At 44.8% G+C, this 19,141-nt stretch overlaps 1 gene segment (V, D, J or C); it reads right to left on the reverse strand.

Moving 5' to 3' along the window:
* Positions 1 to 17,427: 17,427 nt before the first annotated feature.
* LOC138249612 (Ig kappa chain V region 3368-like) lies at positions 17,428 to 17,865 on the reverse strand. The segment is given in 1 exon segment: positions 17,428 to 17,865. A coding segment is annotated over 1 exon segment (438 nt).
* Positions 17,866 to 19,141: the final 1,276 nt, after the last annotated feature.

Genomic DNA, 19,141 nt, shown 5'->3' on the forward strand with positions numbered 1-19,141 from the left:
GGCAGGAACATCCGTCTGCCAAACTCCCGACGGTGTGGGTGTGGTCACTGCCATATTGGTGACTTCCTTGCCCACCCCATTAAGACTTTCCCTCTATGCTGACTGGCAAACACCAAGGTTTCCTTCACTCAGCCCAGCAGGAAAGTGGCAGCACCATTGTCGCAGGTTCATAATTGAGCCGGCAGCAATGCTACCGCACGCAGGGGGCTCCAGCGCCCTCGAAATGTGCACTGTTTGCGCACAGCAGACAGTGCACATTTTTAAAGATTGCTGGGCACTTTATCATTCAAAACAACATCAAGGGAGAAGCTTCAGTTCTGGATATATGTCAAAAATAATCATGGACGTTTATACCTCTGTAGGTAGAGATACCTAGGGTACTTGATCTGTTAAGCCACACCTGAAACCTAAAAATGGCACAGAGGGTTCCGTTACAGTGAAATCTCCACCGTAAGTGAAATAACATCACAAAGACAAAGCTAAAAGATGGATTGGATCACCCGCTTCTCAGGAATCTGGCAGGGGTGGTTATAACTTAAGAGACCACGAAAAAAACATTAAAAAGCCTGAATGGTAGCAGCGTTCTGATAGCCTCTCTTCATGTTCTTTTCAGGACACTGAAGGTAAAAGAACCGAAAGGGAGAGCCGATCCGAGTACCAAAGAAAAGAGGAGTACAGTAGGAAAAGTGAAGAAGGGCATGAGACTGATGTCAGCATAAAGAGGGAAGCAAAAGGATTGGACTGTAAAACCTCAGTAAGAAAGAAGATAGTGGCCGGACTTTATAAAAAATCATGCCGATCCAGCTTAGAGTTCTCCTGCGAAACAAGACCCGGGCAAGAGTACTCCTAGACAGCGCTGCAGATGTCACAATAGTACATTAGACGTTTCAGAGATTTCTGGATTTGAATCCAACTGTTGAATTTATACAAATTGAGACTCCAGATCAACATTGAAATCCTCCTGATAGGGTTTACAAGCTAAAAATACATATTCAAGGGCAGATACAAGATATGATCAAAGCAGTCTTCTGGATCCAACTATCTGATGATTATGACATCATCAAAGCAGAAGAAGACTGACCTCCAGTTTTCATATGCAAAGCACTCACGGCAGAGAAAGTCACAAGGGTGGCTTTCTCTCCCATAGTACCTGAAGATGTCATGGAAATTTATGCCAATGAATAGGCCGTGATCCAGGCTGTACCCTTATATAGAAACCAAGGAGAGTGGGATGAACACTTGGTATTGAGGTAATATTAGATCAATTGCAGTATCAACATGTACTAATACCTTGTCTCTCACCCATGGACACCCCCCTTTTTCCCGTCTCTAAGTCAAATGGTTCCCTTAGAATAGTTTTAGACTATGGAAATCTGAATTTGCACACTCGGACATATGCAGTACAAAATGCACACAGCACAGGTTTGATGACAAACCTGGTGCAGAAAAAATGCTAAATGACCCTGGATATTTTCAATAGGTTTTTCAGTAAAAAATAAGAGCGTGTGAAAGTGAATATTTAACCACTTCCAGTTTCGACGGAATGCAATATTTATTCCGACGTTTTCCCACATGCTATAGGAAAAGTCCTGGCTTATTTTCAAAGTGAATCATGACGATCTCACAACCAGATCTGAGGTATTGTCGTACATTGATGATATCTACTTAACTGATGATGGCTTGAATATACACCTTAACAAGGTAGACAGAGTAGTGATTATGTTGACATCACATGGTTACAAGATTAATTAAAAAAATTTAATATCGCCTACCTGATGGTGACCACCCTTGGATATAAATTATCCGGTGAAGGCAAGGGTCTAGCTTCAGACTTCTTCCAGAAGTGTGGTAACTTGCAGCCTCCTGACACACTGAAAAAGTTTCAGTCCCTGTTGCATTTTCTTAACTTTGGCCATACTTACCTGCCTCACTAGACAGAGAAAGTGAAGCCTCTGTGAAGCCACATTTTCCTCTAAACAGTGGCTGATTGCACATACTGATATAAATGAATGAATGAATGATGAATTTTATAAATTGCACTGTCACTCCCAGAGCAGCATCCTAGCGCTAATGGAGGCAGACATATGGCTTAACACCAAATGGAATTTCACTTGCCGAAATTACAGGATCAATGAGTAGCAATGAACATGCAGCATTCCAGGTTTTCAGTCATCTCTTTATTTGGGAGGGTCTGCTTCACCTATCTCACTCTGTTCTTTCCTTTACTCTGTTTAATCTCAATGTTTTCTTTCTCCCCCACTTTTCTCTTTCCAGCTCTTTAAATCCACACTTTAACAGTTTTGCTTTTTCTTTCAATTGTTTATTTCTACTCCTCCCCCTTTTTTTTATTTCTCGCTTCCTCTTCCTACCTCCTCTTTCAAACTCGCAAAAAAATGGTTATTTCTTTACTTGTTTCGTTCCTCTCTTTTTTCATCATCAGGTGATCATTCGTCCACTATTTTTTTCTCTTCCCTTCATTCTTACTTTGTTTTTTTATTTGCTGTTTCCTTTGACTCGGTATGCGTCCTTTCACTTTTTTTTAGATCTTTCTTTTTTCCTTTCTCTGATGTTTTTCTTTTCTTTATCTGTCAATTCACGTTTTATTATAAATCCCTCTTTTTGCCCGTCTGTATGTGGAAGCCACTAGTTACTTGTTGGGACCCGAAGTGTCAAAGTGGTTTTCCCATTCTGTGTCTGTGGGAAATGTGTCAGTACATACATGCCCTGGCTCTTTCGCTGCTTGTTTCGCTCGCCGTCTCTCTTTTTTCTTTGTTCATTTTTCTCTTTCTTTTCACACTTCTTTAATTATTTTTTCCTCTTTATCTTTTGTTCGCTAGTTTCCTTCTCTTTTTTCTTTTGTGTCACACATTTGCTCTGTTTCTTCTCTTAGTTGTGTTTTCATCTTCTTGTTCGTTCTTTCCCTTATTTCTTTTATTTCTTTGTGACCCCTTTTCTTTCTTCCTTTTGTCTGTAGTATTCCTTTTGCTTCTCTTTATCTGCCCCATCTGCTTTCTCTCCAGAGGCCTAGTTATCAGTGGAGCAACAAGTGCAATGGCAGCAGGGCCTAAAGACCTACGGACCTCACTCAACTCTAATTACTGCTCTATTTTCCTACTGAAATTCCAGTCAACTATTTTCCTTTCTTACTCCAGGGCCCATGTTACTGTTACTACGCCACTTGTCCTTTCCATCTTTACTCCTGACTCCTTCTTTCCTTTCACCCTCCAATCCACCCCAAATGATATGCCCTAGCAAATCCAGATCACGTTGAGCTATTTGTAGGGGCAAAGAGCTGTGTGCCTGTGCCCAAGGAAGGAGCCAGACACTGTTCGGATTTTTTAGAAACGTCTTCTGGGATTTGCCCAATTTACATAGTTACAGCATCAACTTAAAAAAGTATAAATTCCAAAGTGTGTGAAGCCTACGCTCCGGATTCTCTATTAGAGCTGCCAACCAAATTCTATACTACTTCCCAAGAAACATACTGCAACTCCAAAGGGGGGGGTGCCACTTCACTCACACCCTGGAACCTGCTCACTGCCAACCCGTGCTAAAACAAATCACCTCTGCTAAACCTAAGGCCCAGAATTCCTCAGCTCTCTGTTGGCTATGGGAATTCAGTGTCAACATTCCCCAGGCACAATCACCCACACCAGATTAAATGTGTTCCCGTTTGCAACTTCCTAAATGGTTGATATGTTGTTAGGAAGACCAGGTGATCCTCATTACACTGTGCCTACTTTGCATTATACACCATTTATAATATTTACAATGGAGAAGGCAAAGTGGTGAGGCTGTAGGGCAATAACATAAAGTGTTGGTAAACTACTGAAGACGAGTTTCTGAATTCAGCTTATCAAGTGCCTTCCTCCAAAGATTGCTGGTCTCTGTGGGGCTTGTCTTCCCGAACCCCAACATATATGTACTGCTTTTCTTACTTTTTGAAAGAATATCAAGTTTAGATGGCATCTGAGACAACCATGGGCTATACAAATTCTGAGCCTAAGCATTTCATATATACCATGGCATACATTTTTTCTTAACATTTCAATCTTTAGATTATTCCTGTGTCCGTAGATTTTTGTATACAAGTTGTTGTAAGGGTTAGTTATATGGCAAACATAAGACATTGGTGGTTCTTTAAAAAACTGCCACAGTCCGCACAAACACCTCTGTTCATTGAGGCCTTTCAGGGATAATTGTCCTTCAACTGAGTTTCACCTCAAGGTACTCACCGCTGGGCAACAGTGGATACTTTAATGCACAGGAAATATTTAAGTTTGCATTGGGTAACCAGCTTCTACTGATCAGACATCTAGCCATAAAAAACATTGGCACAATGAGGCAACCATCTATAAAACATTAGAACACAGGAATGTTGAGAACTCCATTGAAGTAGCTACGGGCTTCCAATGGCTGGTATAAGCCAGAGCTCCAACATTCCTTTATTTTACTAATTAGAACATTCTGCCCTAGTGGGGCAGAATGTTCTAATAGCTTTATAGCCCACCATAGCTGGTCTATACTGGCCATTAAAGGTCCACTCCTTGGTTAAAGGCTAGAGTGGGCCTTTACTGGCATAAAGCTATATTACTCCAGTATTGGAACTTTCATAGATTCACATGATTGAATCATTCCCCGTCGTCGAGATGGGAGCCTCCGGTACAATTACACAAGTAATGATGAAACATATCAACACAAGGGTCTTAGGCCTCTTTAATTTAATAGTCTATCACAGTCTTTTTAAGAAAAGGACCAAACTTGAGCATCCACCAATCAGACAACACCACCCTCTAGAATCCTCCTGAGAGAAGCTCCAGCACCTCAGATTTTCCACCGCACGTCGTGCTAGGGAGTCTCCTCAGAGTTGTGCTCTTTCTTCAAACCTTTGGATTACCTTGAAACCATTTTTCTCTACTAAACCTTGTTTTGACTGATTGGGGTTAACACCTACAACATGTCTTACAAGGAGAAGAAGGGTTTATTCAGAAATTGTAAAACTTGTGGTAAGAAAAGACTACATTCTGAAGACCCTCTTCAGGATTGCATATTCTGCCTCTATCCAGACCATTCATCCAAAGACTGTAAGGTTTGTCCTACCTTTTCCTCCAAGACTTTTAAGGATAGAGAAGGCAGATTATTAATTTGGCTGCAGAAGCTCAAGTACAGAGATTATCCAGTCTCTGATTCGGATAGTGATGACTCTTTAACATCTAAAAAGTCATCAAAAATGATGAGATCAGACACAAGATCTCCTTCACAACCAAGAAAAGCCCACATAAAGACTACCACAGGGTCTTACAAGGGCCGCAGCCCATCTACTTCACCTCATAAATCTTCCAGGAAAGGGGAGAGAGGTCATGCCAGCAGTTCTGAGAGGCACAAGAAATCGTCCTCTGTACCACGATCTTTGCCGTTCAAAAGGCCTTCATCTACTTCGGCAGCTAAGAATGTGCCGTCAACGAAGAACTCAGCGTTTCTTCACCGTCGATGCCGACTTTCACTGTTCCGCCATCGACGACAGTTATGACGACGACATCATTGTTGACGAGCGCCCCACCGTCGAAGAGAGCAGCACCGACGATGTCATAGTTGATGAAGATCTACACTTCTTCATCATCGACGACGGTAACAACGGTGTCTGCTTTACCATCATAAAGGTAGACTCCTTGGAAAGGCTGTCGACGATCAAGATCTCCATGCGTTCATCGTCGACGACTCCTCCAACGACGAAGATTATATCCGTGCCGTCGACGACACCGTCGACGACACCGTCGACAAGGGAAAGACAATCTAGAAAACAAGTAAAACTCACTCCAAAGCACACCTCACCTAGTAAGGTGACACCCCTCATACCGGTTCACTTGTTAGAGGGGGATGAAGAGTAGATGACGAGGGCCCATTTGGACCAGCACATAGTCCCTCTCAATTAAACGTCAAATATCAGGACGAATTTGAGGAAACCTATGACCCTCAGTACTATGGAGGAGACCAACAATATCAGGAAGGAGCATACATTCCAACCTCTTTGCTCTCTGACCTCCGGGCGATGTTGGCTGATTATAGCAGGTGTTTTCCTTCTCAGGGGGAGCAACCTCCGCCGTCACCAGTCTCAGGGGTGACTACTCCACATCAGAGACCGACCTCATTACCATTGACAAATGTTACTACGCCAGATATGACCTTACATCAGGACACTGATATGTCAGAAAGAGATGAGGAAGAAGGAGAGCTACTTGACACTTATTCCGAAGGTCAAAAGTCAAAAGTAGAATCCCTGGCAGAAGAAATCTGGGGATTTCATAATCTCCTGGAGGGAGCAGCTAAACGGTTCGCCTTGCCAATGCCGTCCAAGCAAACAGATTGCTTCTTATACGATTTTAAAGAGCCGTTCCAGAAATCTGTGCGCTCTATTCCAATGGTCAGCTACTTATGGGAAGAAGGGCTGAAAGTGATGCATAATCCTGCTACAGTCACAGCAGTACTACCACGGCTAGATAAAAAGTACAATGCCCCAGCATGTCTAATTGGTCACCCTCATCCAGACTCTGTGGTGGCCCAGGCGGCACAGAGAAAGTCCAAGAATCCGTCTGCTCCTATTTCTACACCTCCAGACAGAGAAGGTAGAAGGCTGGATAATATTGGAAAAAGGTTCTCCTCGATGGCTATCTTAGTTATAAGAGCTGCTAACTTGCTAGTGTGTTAGCTAAGTATGACAGACAGCTATGGGCAGACATCGCCCCGCATATTGACCAGTTGCCAGAGGATGGAAGATCAGAGGCGAGGAAGACATTATAGGTAGGTCAGCGCCACTCAGCTGAGCTCATAGACTGTGCGATGGACATTGCCACAACTGCATTTCGCCAGCTCGCAGGTGCGGCTGTACTTAGGAGGCAAGGCTGGCTAAAGGCTACATCATTCAGGCCTGAGGTACAGAATAAGATTTTAGACCTACCTTTTGATGGACAAGCATTATTTGGTAAACATGTTGATGAGGCCTTACAATCTATCAAATCCGACACAGATACTACAAGATCGCTAGGGACTCTCCAGTTTCGGAAGCCATCCTTTCGGGCTAGAGGACGTGGACTGCCCTCATATAGAGGAGGCTATCAGCAATATAGATATTCAACCTATCCTTCTTCCTCCCAGCAGTTTCGTCAATACTACCCACAAAGGCAACCACCACAAGCAGCTTATGGTAGATCTGACACTAGGGGATGCTCAACTCGCCCTGCTAAAGACTCGGCTCGTAGAGCCTGATACATCCAAGGCGCCGGCTACATCGAACCCTCCTCCACTGGTTCTAGGCAGAAAGATATCCCTGTTTCTCAAGCAATGGCAAGTCATCACATCAGACAAGTGGGTCCTCCAATTAGTGAAACAGGGCCACACTCTAGAATTTATCCAAATACCTCCCTCCAGTCCTCCTCGCAACATTCCATCAAGGTATCCAGAACAACTCAAGAGGGAGAACAGCAAGATGCTCCTCAAAGGAGCTATAGAGAAAGTACCTCTGTCACAGCGAGGAAGGGGGTTTTATTCCAGGTTCTTCCTCATTCGCAAGAAGTGGAAAAACTGGAGGCCGATCCTCGACCTAAGGGAATTAAACATCTACTTAAAAAATCAGTAATTCCGCATGGTAAGCCTACAGGGTATCCTTCTGCGACTGAACTAGGGAGATTTCATGTCTACAGTAGACCCTAAAAGACGCATATTTCCACATTCCCATCCACCCTGCCCACAGACAGTACCTGAGATTAATGGTAGCCAGAGGCCATTTTCAATTTCGTGTTCTTCCTTTTGGCCTAAAGTCAGCTCCCAGAATATTTACCAAATTTCTAGTGCCAATAGCAGCTTTGCTAAGGAGGAGAAAACACCAGATATATCCATACCTCGACGATTGGCTGATAAAAGCAAACACCTACGCAGGAGCGCGCAGATCAACAAAAAGGTGCATTTCCTTACTCAACAGTCTAGGCCTCACCATCAACTGGGAGAAGTCCAAACCTCTACCATCATGCAGTATCACCTTTTTAGGGGCAAACCTGGACACTCAGTCCACCATGTCGTGCCCCACAGTAGAGCGACAACAGAAGTTACTGACTCTAGCAAAGTCAATACAGAAAAAAAACTCAGTTTCAGTTTGCCTTTTCAAATCCCTGTTGGGCATGATTTCATCATGCATACCTGATTGTTCCCCCTGCAGACTGAAAATGCAACCGCTACAGGAGCAACTCAGTGTTCAGTGGCTCCAGGTTTTGGGATGTTTCGAAGTTCGGATAAACTTTATCCCCAGCAATGGTCAAAGCTCTGACATGGTGGTCTCAAGAGCATCATTTGTCTGTGGGCCTTTCCTTTCTACATCGTCCAGCTCCGTGGACTATCACGACTGACGCCTCTCTGGACGGCTGGGGAGCTGTTTTGCAAGATCTTCAAATAAATGGCAAGTGGCTACTAGAGTTGAGGGCAATGCACATCAACCTGCTGGACCTCTGAGCAGTTTATCTCGCTCTGCAGGCTTTTCTTCCAAAGATAGCGGGGTCAGACATAGTCATAAGAACAGACAACACCACTACGATGCATTACCTCAGCAAACAAGGAGGCACAGGGTCTCTCACCCTTTCCAAGGAAGCCCAAAAGATTTGGAATTGGGCCACGCAGCAAGGCATCAGACTCACAGTGGTGCATCTGCCGGGGATAGAGAACAAGATATCGGACTCACTCAGCAGAGAAAGATCGAGCTGCCACGAATGGGAGCTAGACCAGTCCGCAGTGGACTACATCTTTTTCCAGTGGGGAACGCCCAAAATCGACATGTTTGCCAGCAAATGGAATGCCAAATGCCTATACTTCACAAGCTGGCATCCCCAAAAGGGATCTTGGGGGAATGCATTTTCCATAGCTTGGTCAGGCATCTTTGCTTATGCCTTTCCTCCAATTTCACTGATCCCAAGAGTCCTCACGAAAATGAAGACAGAGCCTTGCACCCTGATATTAATTGCTCCGTACTGGCCTCGCCAACACTGGTTCGTAGAGCTTCTTCTTCTGTCAATGAAGCCTCACATTCCGCTCAAACCATCTCTACACTTGCTGACGATCAACAAAGGGCAAATAGCGCATCCGGATCCTCCGTTGATGCGATTGTCAGCATGGATCCTGAACACAGGGAGTTCGCACATCTGAATATCCCACAGGAATGTAGGGACATTTTGTCCAGAGCTATAGCAGATAGCACTAATAAGGCTTATTCTTGCAAGTGGTGAAGGTTTTGTTTCTGGTGCCACCAGCGACAAATTGATCCACTGTCCTCACCACCACAACAATTATTGCCTTACTTATTACATTTAGCGCAATGAGGCCTGGCGCACTCATCCATAAATGTCCATCTGGTGGCAATAGCTGCATATAGACGTTCAGACTCTTCACCTTCACTGTATTCTTCTAGATTAATAAACGTTTTTTAAAAGGACTTTTCAGGGTTTTTCCTCCAATCAGACCTCCCTCGTGGAACCTGAATATTGTTCTAGCACAGTTAATGAAGCATCCATTCAAACCAATCCATCGTGCTTCGATCAAATAGCTTTCTTGGAAAGTTGCTTTACTGGTGGCTCTCACATCAGTCAGACGGGTTAGTGAGATTCAGGCCCTCTCCATACAGGAGCCGTTATTGCAGATCACACAAGACAAACTACTACTTTGCACAAACCCTCATTTCATACCGAAGGTCCCTTCGGATTTTCACATGAACGAGCCCTTAGTTTTTAAAACTTTTTTTTCCACATCCATCTACTCCTGCGGAAAGAGCGTTACACTCCTTAGACATTAAGAGATGTGTCAAATTCTACCTGGATAGGACTAAGTCCTTCTGCCACTCCGATCAATTGTTCGTAGCTTACAGTGTACCCAGATGAGGTCAACCGATCTCCAAACAAAGTATAGCCAGATGGATATCCTCAGCCATTCGTTTCTGCCATCAAGCAGCGGGCAAACCACTGCATTCATCAGTTCGTGCTCACACTACAAGGGCAGTTTCGTCCTCAGCAGCACTGTTTGCGGGGGTTCCTCTACAAGACATCTGTAGAGCAGCGACATGGAAAAGCTGCCATACATTTACACGACATTACTGCCTGGAAGCACTATCGCAAGGAGAGGTAGCAGTGGGTCAAGCAGTCCTCAGGAACCTCTTCAGGTGGAGGTGAGCCATCTCTTTCACCCCTAAGTCCTATATAAGATATGCACATTGTTTATATCCTGTTACTGTTCAATACGGATCCTATACTTTTAAAAAACAAAAACAAAAAAAGGGAAAAGAAGAATAAAGGGACAGAAGTAAAGATGAGGTGAAAAGACGATATGTTGTTTACAGTATTGCTTTATATATAGCTATATATATATATATATATATATATATGTATGTATATATGCATGTAATATGTATGCAAACGTATTGTGATGTACATAGCTGCAATATTCCAATGTACATAAGTACTTCTCGTTACTCTGATTCAAGCATGTGAATCTATGAAAGTTCCAATACTGAAGTAAGAAAATTAGTTACTTACCTGTAAGAAATGGTTTCTTACCTGTAACTCCAGTTCTCTCGTAGGGGTATATCCATGATAGTCATAAGCACTGAATAGTTCCGCGCGCCTGCGGGGACCCCGGAGCACTGATGTGAAGTATATTCTTAAGTGCAAATACCAGCCCTTTGAAAAAAGGTTTGTCAAAAAACACTTAAGAATAACACTGTGCAGCCTATGTGAACAGCTACACAGGCCAAATTGTTGAAAAGAAAAATCAATATTAGTGTAAATTCAAGTTCAAACACCTATTTATTCTAGAAATGTAATAACAAGTACATTCTCATACTTTATTTACACCTCTGATGAGAATAAAACAATGCAGGGCAGTGTAGCCCATAGGCTGCCATTATACATAATGTAAATAGAGCTGTGCCTTTAAGAAAGTAAAGTCTTCCTGTATCCCATCATGCACAGCAAAAGGCAGTTGCCTCAGTTCTTTTTGAAGGCTTTTAACCTGGAACAACCTTTGTTGGAGTACCAACATCAACAATATTTATGGCAACCTTTTCTATGTGAACTCCACCGGGGAGGAGGGAGGGTTGCTTATGACTATCATGGAAATACCCCTACGAGAGAACTGGAGTTACAGGTAAGAAACCATTTCTTCTCTCGTAGGGGATTTCCATGTATAGTCATAAGCACTGAATAGACTAGCAAGCCCATCCCCATAACCGCGGTGGAGTAGACAGAAAAATACTGCCAAAACACAAAAGTTATGCAAATAAGTTCTTAAGCAAGGCCTGTCCAACCTGCGCATCTGTCCTAGCGTCTGTATCAAGGCAGTAATGCTCAGTAAAGGTATGGACAGACTTCCAAGTGGCAGCCTTGCATATTTCTGCCAAAGGGATATTTCTCATCAAGGCTGTAGTAGCTGCCTTCCCTCTAGTAGAGTGGGCTTTTGGCCTACCACTGAGGGACTTGTTCGCTAACTGATAACATAACATTATACATGAAACAATCCACCTGGATAATGATTGCTTAGACGTGCCCAACCCTGTTCTAACTGGGCCATAGTTAACAAAAAGCTGTTGTGATTTACGTAAGTATTTTGTCCTGTCCAAGTAAAATTTCAAAACCCTCTTTACATCCAGAGAGTGCAGAGTTCTCTCAGCAGGAGTAGCTGGATTTTGAAAAAAAGTTGGTAGTGAAATGGTTTGGTTCATATGAAAATCGGAGACGACTTTCGGTAAGAATTTTGGATGAGTCCTCATTATCACTTTTGCAGAATGAAAAACCGTGTAGGGTTCTTGAGCGCAAAGGGCCTGGATTTCACTGACCCTACGCGCTGAAGTGATTGCCACCAGAAAAGCAGTTTTCCATGTGAGATGTTGAAGTGATGCCTTATGTATTGGCTCAAATGGAGGTAGCATCAGACGCGATAGGACAACATTCAGTTCCCATGGAGGAGATGGTCTTCTAATGGGAGGAAAAACCTTTTTTAAACCCTCCAGGAAGTCCTTAATAATTGGGATTCGAAAAAAGGAAGTTTGTGAGGGGCTCTTTCTGTATGCTGTTAGATCCGCCAAATGTACCTTTATTGATGACAATTGTAAGCCCGATTTTGCCAAACTTAGCAAGTATGGCAGAATAGACTCCTCTCCGCAGGATATCGGGTCAATGTTGTTGTCTGAACACCACACGCAGAATCTCTTCCACTTGCTTGCATAAGTCGATCGTGTGGAAGGGCGATTTGCTTCTTTCAGGATTTCCATACAATCCTGAGGTAAGTTCAAGTGTCCATATTGCACTAGCTCAGGAGCCATGCTGCCAAACTCAACGATGAGAGGTTGGGATGGGATATCTGCCCTCTGAACTTCGTGAGCAGGTCCGGACGATAAGGGAGCCTGATGTGTGGTTTGAGTGACCGGTGAAGAAGGTCTGGGAACCACCATTGGCGTGGCCATTCCGGAGCAATCAGGATAATTTTGGACTGAGCATTGGATAACTTCTGGAGGACCGCCGGAATCAGGGGAAGCGGTGGAAAGGCGTAAAGAAATGCTCCTGACCAGCTTATCCACAGGGCATTCCCCAGTGTCCCTGGATGGTAATATCTGGAGGCGAAGTTTTGGCATTTTTTGTTTTCTGGGGTTGCGAATAGGTCTATAGAGGGGGTACCCCATAGTGCGAAAATGGAATGAACGTCGTCATCGTGTAGAACCCACTCGTGGTTCTCGTCCATTACGCGGCTGAGAGCATCCGCTTGAACATTCTGGATGCTAGGCAGGTGAGTTGCTACTAGCGACATGTTCCTGGCTAGAAGCCAATGCCAGATTGTCTGAGCCTCTCTGGATAAAATCCTGGACCTGGTGCCTCCTTGTTTGTTTACATAGTACATAGTGGCCACGTTGTCCATCTGGAGAAGGAGAGTTTCCGCTCTCAGAGAGGGAAGGAAAGCTTTGAGCGCAAGGTGGACTGTGCGAAGCTCCAGCAGGTTGATATGATAGAGACTCTCTTTCTGTGACCACTTGCCTTGGACTCGAAGATGTTCCATGTGCGCTCCCCATCCGAGCAGTGACACATCTGTTACGATGGTTTGAGCTGGAGGCCGTTGTTGGAACGGAATCCCCACCAAGAGATTGTCGGGTAGACACCACCACTTGAGGGACTGTAGGGCGTGGGGAGAAAGGAGGACTTTGCTCTCCCATTCGTTCATTAGTTGACTCCATTGATCCTCCAGGTTTTCCTGTAATGGTCTCATATGGAGGCGAGCATTGGGAACGAGATGGATTCAAGACGCCATCGAGCCCAGTAGAGAAGCTATTACTCTTGCAGTGGTCTGTGGAGTCTCTTGCAGTTGTTTGCACTTTTGGAGAATCGATAATCGTCGTTCCTCCGAAGGAAACACCTTTCCTAGATTGGTATCTATAATGGCCCCTAAGTAATGCAACCTCTGAACAGGTGTTGCTGTGGATTTCAGGAGATTTACTTGAAGACCGAGCTTCTGCAACAGCTGTAGAGTCCATTTGAAATGTTGTTGCGCCTCTAGATAACTGGAGGCCTTTATGAGCCAATCGTCTAGATAGGGGTAGACAAATATTCGATGTTTCCTCAAGTGGGCGGCTACCACCGCCATGCATTTGGAAAAAGTCCTCAGCGCTGATTTGAGGCCGAAGGGCAGAACCGCAAATTGGTAATGATGTTTTCCGACGGTGAACCTTAGGAATTTTCGGTGTTTCTTGGTCACCGGAATATGAAAGTAAGCGTCGCAAAGGTCTATTGCACAGAGCCAGTCGCCCTGACGAAGATGTGGGTAAATTTGGTGCAAGGATAGCATCCTGAATTTCTCTTTGCAAATCCACTTGTTTGCTGTCCTTAGATCTAAAATGGGACGAAACTCTTGCTTGTCTTTTTTGGGCACAAAGAAATACCTCGAATAAATCCCCTTCCCTTGCTGGCTGATCGGGACGGGTTCTATGGCTCTTTTTTGTAATAGAATGGTGACTTCTAACTGAAGAGCTTCGAGGTGTCGGCTGGTTGTTTTGGGTGGAACAGATGGTGGAAGACTGGTGAATCTGAGAACGTAACCATGTCTCACAATATTCAATACCCAGGCGTCTGATGTGATGCGTAGCCACTCGTCCAGATGATTTGAGATACTTCCCCCTACCGGAGTGGATAACGGAGGAGGGGGAAGCGAAGATTCAGGGCTTAGACACGGGAGCCTGTCGAGTTGTCTGGGTTTGAGGTGTTGAACGACCCCTTGTTGACCTTCGTTGTGTGGAGAAACCCCTATGATGCTGCTGCTGTTGCTGTTGCTGGGGGCGTGAAGACATCCAATGTGGAGTCTGATACCTGTGGGTGAACAGTCTTCGCTGATATGGGCGGAATACCTTTCGCTGTTCTTTCGGTCGTTCCATGCCTACCGCTTTCAGGGTATCCAGCTCAGACTTCATTCTGGCCATCTCGTCATCGGCATGAGAGCCGAACAAAGTGGAGCCTGAGAAAGGTAAATTTTGTATTCTCTGCTGTGCTTCAGGTTTAAGAGATGTAAGTCGCAGCCATGCATGTCTCCTGAGCGCTATTCCGTGAGCATAGTTCTGTGCGGATAGTATCGAAGAATCCGCCGCAGCACTTATAACTTGGTTAGAAACCATAGCTCCCTCGCCCACGACCTCCTGGAAATCTTCACTTTTGTCCTTAGGAAGATGCTCCGCAAACTGCAGTACAGAGTCCCAGAGGGCTCGATCGTATCTTCCTAATAAAGCAGTGGCACTGGCTGCTTTCATGGTGATGGATGCAGTAGAGCATACTTTTCTTCCTGCAGCATCGATCTTTCTGCTCTCTTTATCTGGAGGTGAAGAGGAAGACGGTGACGTAGAATGCAATTTCTTTGCTGCCACTATAACCACCGAGTCCGGTGCTGGGTCCGACCTCAAGAATAGAGGATCTTGTTCTGGTGGACGGTATTTTTTAATAAGTCTGGAAGGAGCAGACTTTGTTGCAGCCGGTGTAAGAAAAATGTCCATTGCCGGCTCAATAAGACCTGGAACCAGTGGAAGCAAAGGTCTCGAAGATGTCCTGTGATGCAAGGTCTCGAAGATTACTGACGTCGATGGGTCCGGCACCGCCAGCGGGATATTCAGTTTGGTTGCCCCTCGCACTAAGACCTCCTGGAATGTATTCACATCATCTATCGGGGATACTCTCGGGGACGGTGAGTCCGATAGGGTTGGAGAGTAGTCCTGTGTAGACGAAGAAGAATGTCTATGATGTGAATGCTGAGATCTCTGTCGTGATTCATGACGATGGTGCCGAGAGGAAGATGAACGTCTAGAAGAATGTCCAGAACGCCTTACAGATCGCGTTGGAGTCCTCGGAACAGAAGGGGGAACCGGAAGAGGAGCCGTAGGTGTTACCGGTGTCTGCGGTAACGGCGACTGCCGAGGCGAGAGCTGTGGAGACGCTGGAAGCAGGATAAGTGAGTCCGAGGATTCCGACATTGTATAAACCCTTCTAGGCCTCTTTGATTGTTGTCTCGACGTCGACACACTCCTCGACATCGAAGTGCGGTGACGGCGAGTGCCTCTGGACGTCGATTCCTCTCACCGTTGAGAACCTCTCGACGACGACCCTCGACGTCGTTGTGGTGACGGCGAACGTCTCTGACGGCGAGCACTCTCTCTCGACGTCGATTGCCCTCGCCGTGTCGACGGCGAGCCTGACTCGGATCTCCTCGACGTTGAACGTCCTCGCCGTGTCGACGGCGACCCAGATCCTTTTGACGTCGGGTGTCCACGCCGTCTCGACGGCGAACGATGTCTTTTCCTCGCCGGCGAACCACTCCTCGACGGCGAACATGTTGGCGCCGTTCCCTGTCTTGACGTCGACGCCCTCGACGTCGTCGGAGACCTGTGCCGTTTTTCAGCAGGTCTGGTAGGAGTTATAGAGGAAACAGGTTGAGCCCTGGTAGAAGCCTGACCTTCTCCTCGCTCTGTGGTGGAATGGCCACTTCTTCTCCTGTCCTCTCTCGCCTGAAGTCGGATTGTCTCTCTATCACGAAGAGTTCTTCTAGAGAAGGTTTTACAGATGTCACACGACTCCGGTTTGTGGCTGGATGGAAGACAAATTATGCAGACCCTATGTGGATCTGTTTTAGCCTTTTTTCTGCCACAAGAAGGACATTTGTCAAAAAGTGAAGGCATTTCTAAACTAGAAAACACCTCAAAATTCTGTCAGAATTTAACAGAAAATAGTAGGAAATGATCACTCAATGTTAAAAACGTCGAGTGAAATTGAAATTCAAAAGATTTTAAATGAATTTCTGTCACAAAAAGCTTTGTGAGGTAGAGCTCAATGCTTCAGGGTCCTGTCAGAAGGAGCCAGAAAAAAGAACTGAGGCAACTGCCTTTTGCTGTGCATGATGGGATACAGGAAGACTTTACTTTCTTAAAGGCACAGCTCTATTTACATTCTGTATAATGGCAGCCTATGGGCTACACTGCCCTGCATTGTTTTATTCTCATCAGAGGTGTAAATAAAGTATGAGAATGTACTTGTTATTACATTTCTAGAATAAATAGGTGTTTGAACTTGAATTTACACTAATATTGATTTTTCTTTTCAACAAATTGGCCTGTGTAGCTGTTCACATAGGCTGCACAGTGTGTTATTCTTAAGTGTTTTTTGACAAACCTTTTTTCAAAGGGCTGGTATTTGCACTTAAGAATATACTTCACATCAGTGCTCCGGGGTCCCCGCAGGCGCGCAGAACTATTCAGTGCTTATGACTATACATGGAAATCCCCTACGAGAGAACTGTAGTTCTCCAGTATTGGAATCTTTCATAGATTCACATGCAACCCACCCGCCTCCCCGGAGAAGCTCACATATATATATATATATATATATATATATATATATATATATATATATATATATATATATATATATATATATATATATCTCTCTCTCTCTTCCTATCCTTGATGCACTTGTGCTTGGAAAATCTGAGGTGCTGGAGCTTCTCTCAAGAGGATTCTAGAGGGTGGTGGATGCTCAAGTTTGGTCATTTTCTTAAAATGACTGCGATAGACTATTAAATTAAAGAGGCCTAAGGCCCTTGTGTTGATATGTTTCATCATTACTTGTGTAATTGTACCGGAGACTCCCATCTCGACAACCGGGAATGATTCAAGCATGTGAATCTATGAAAGATTCCAATACTGGAGAGCTACAGTTACAGGTAAGTAACTAATTTTCTTATAATTGTGACCACGGACAACTGCTCAGGCATGTCACCCTATTACATTTCATTTGTGTTGTATGTTGCAAATGACGCTGCAGAGTCTGTTGTTATGGAATTGGATGTAGTACTTCGCAACCATTGAAAAAAGTCATAAATTCAAAGTATCTCACCGTGTAGAACTCGGATCCTGACCTTCACACCTTCACCCTTTACCTTCATTCCACTGGGAAGTGTCACCTGGCAGTAATATATGCCATGATCATCAGTAGTCACGTTGAGGATTGTCAGGGAGGCCACCCCCATGGACATGTCCCCACTGATGAAGGCCCTGGAATGGTTAGCCACAAGGGTCTTGTTATTCTCCATGAAGTGCAGGGTATGCTTCCCATCTTCTCGGTACCAGTCAACAGTCAAGTCAGAGAGAGATGAACCCTTTGGACTGAAGAACTGGCAGCCCAGGACTATGGTCTCACCCACTCTGGCTTTCTCTTTACTTGGTTCTTGAACTATAAATGGCTCCCAAGTCTTAGGGCCCCTTGTTTCAGCTTCCTCTGCACCAGTGATATTTGGCAGAATCGTAACATTCGGTAGCATATTTCCAATGGCAACATGGGAACCTATGGAGGAAGAAGACAGCAAGTTACCGGTTGTAGCATCACAAGATAAATTCTACCATGAGTATACGAGTAATTGTATGCCTGTGGGGGATGAGGACTTATGCGACATGCACTCGCTCTGCAACCAGTTGCGGCTCGTGGGGGTTACAGAGGGCGGACCGGTGCACGGGGTGCGGGGAGTATTAATAAAATCACAAATTAAATTGAAAAAACTTACCTGCATGCTGCGCACCCGCTCCTCCGTCCCCTCAGCAGCAGGCAGGCACAGGCTCCCAGCCTGCCCTGCGGCCAATCCTGATGCTGCTGAAAGCAGCATTAGGATTGGCTGGGAGCGCCCAGGCAGGGCGCTCCCAGGCAGACTGTGAGCCAGTGTCTGCTCTCACAGTGCGCATGTGTGTTTGGCCAGCCCAAGACCAAACTGCGCACTAAGGGGAGTGCACAGTGCACTCCCATCAGTGTTCGTCATCCTCAGTGCCCCGGCCCCTTTAACTACAAAAGGATAATAAACCTGGTTTATTCTCCTTTCGTTATTAAAGGATTTGCAGCAGTTGCTGCTGGCGGAGCGGAGCGACGCTCCCACCCTGGGTTATAAGTAGCGAGCCAACATTTCCTTCTTCACCACACTATACACTGTAAGAACATGGGGAAACATGCCTTTCCACCAACCAGAAGATACCAGTATTGCCAGAGCAAGAGAAGCACTTGTGAAATCAGTGTAGCCAGGTGGCTACAACTACTACATGTAAAACAAACCAGTACTTTATCAATTGTTCTAGTTCTGGGATATTCCTGTTTACTTATTATCACTGCTCACTGTTATCACTTTTTTCAGCACATTTCTCTTCGTAAACTGTTCTAATCCATTTTTATACAGTTCAGTGGCTTTGGCTATAAGTATGGCTTCCTGAAGTGTAGGGTCACCAATGCCCCCGCACTCTCAGATTTGACTACTCTCAGTATTTAAAATATCTTCTAATGTTCTTGTCAGCAATATTTTGAAAATTACACCACAGGTGAGGATTGGAATCTGATTAAAAAGTCATCAAATGTGTCTCCTTCTCTCTGTACAGGAGTGTTAAAATCTTAGTAACTAATCCTAGTAACTCCTCTTCATACTAGTTAATATCACTGTGTTAGGGAGCAGTAATAGGTAAGTGCAAAACACTGTCTGTTGCTCCAGTTCAAGACAGTGTAACAAAGTGTGGTCATGTTCATCAATTGCCATTTTATCTGCATCAAGCAATGCTCTGTGA

This window comes from Pleurodeles waltl, chromosome 8 (assembly GCF_031143425.1).
Source record: "Pleurodeles waltl isolate 20211129_DDA chromosome 8, aPleWal1.hap1.20221129, whole genome shotgun sequence".
Taxonomy (NCBI): domain Eukaryota; kingdom Metazoa; phylum Chordata; class Amphibia; order Caudata; family Salamandridae; genus Pleurodeles; species Pleurodeles waltl.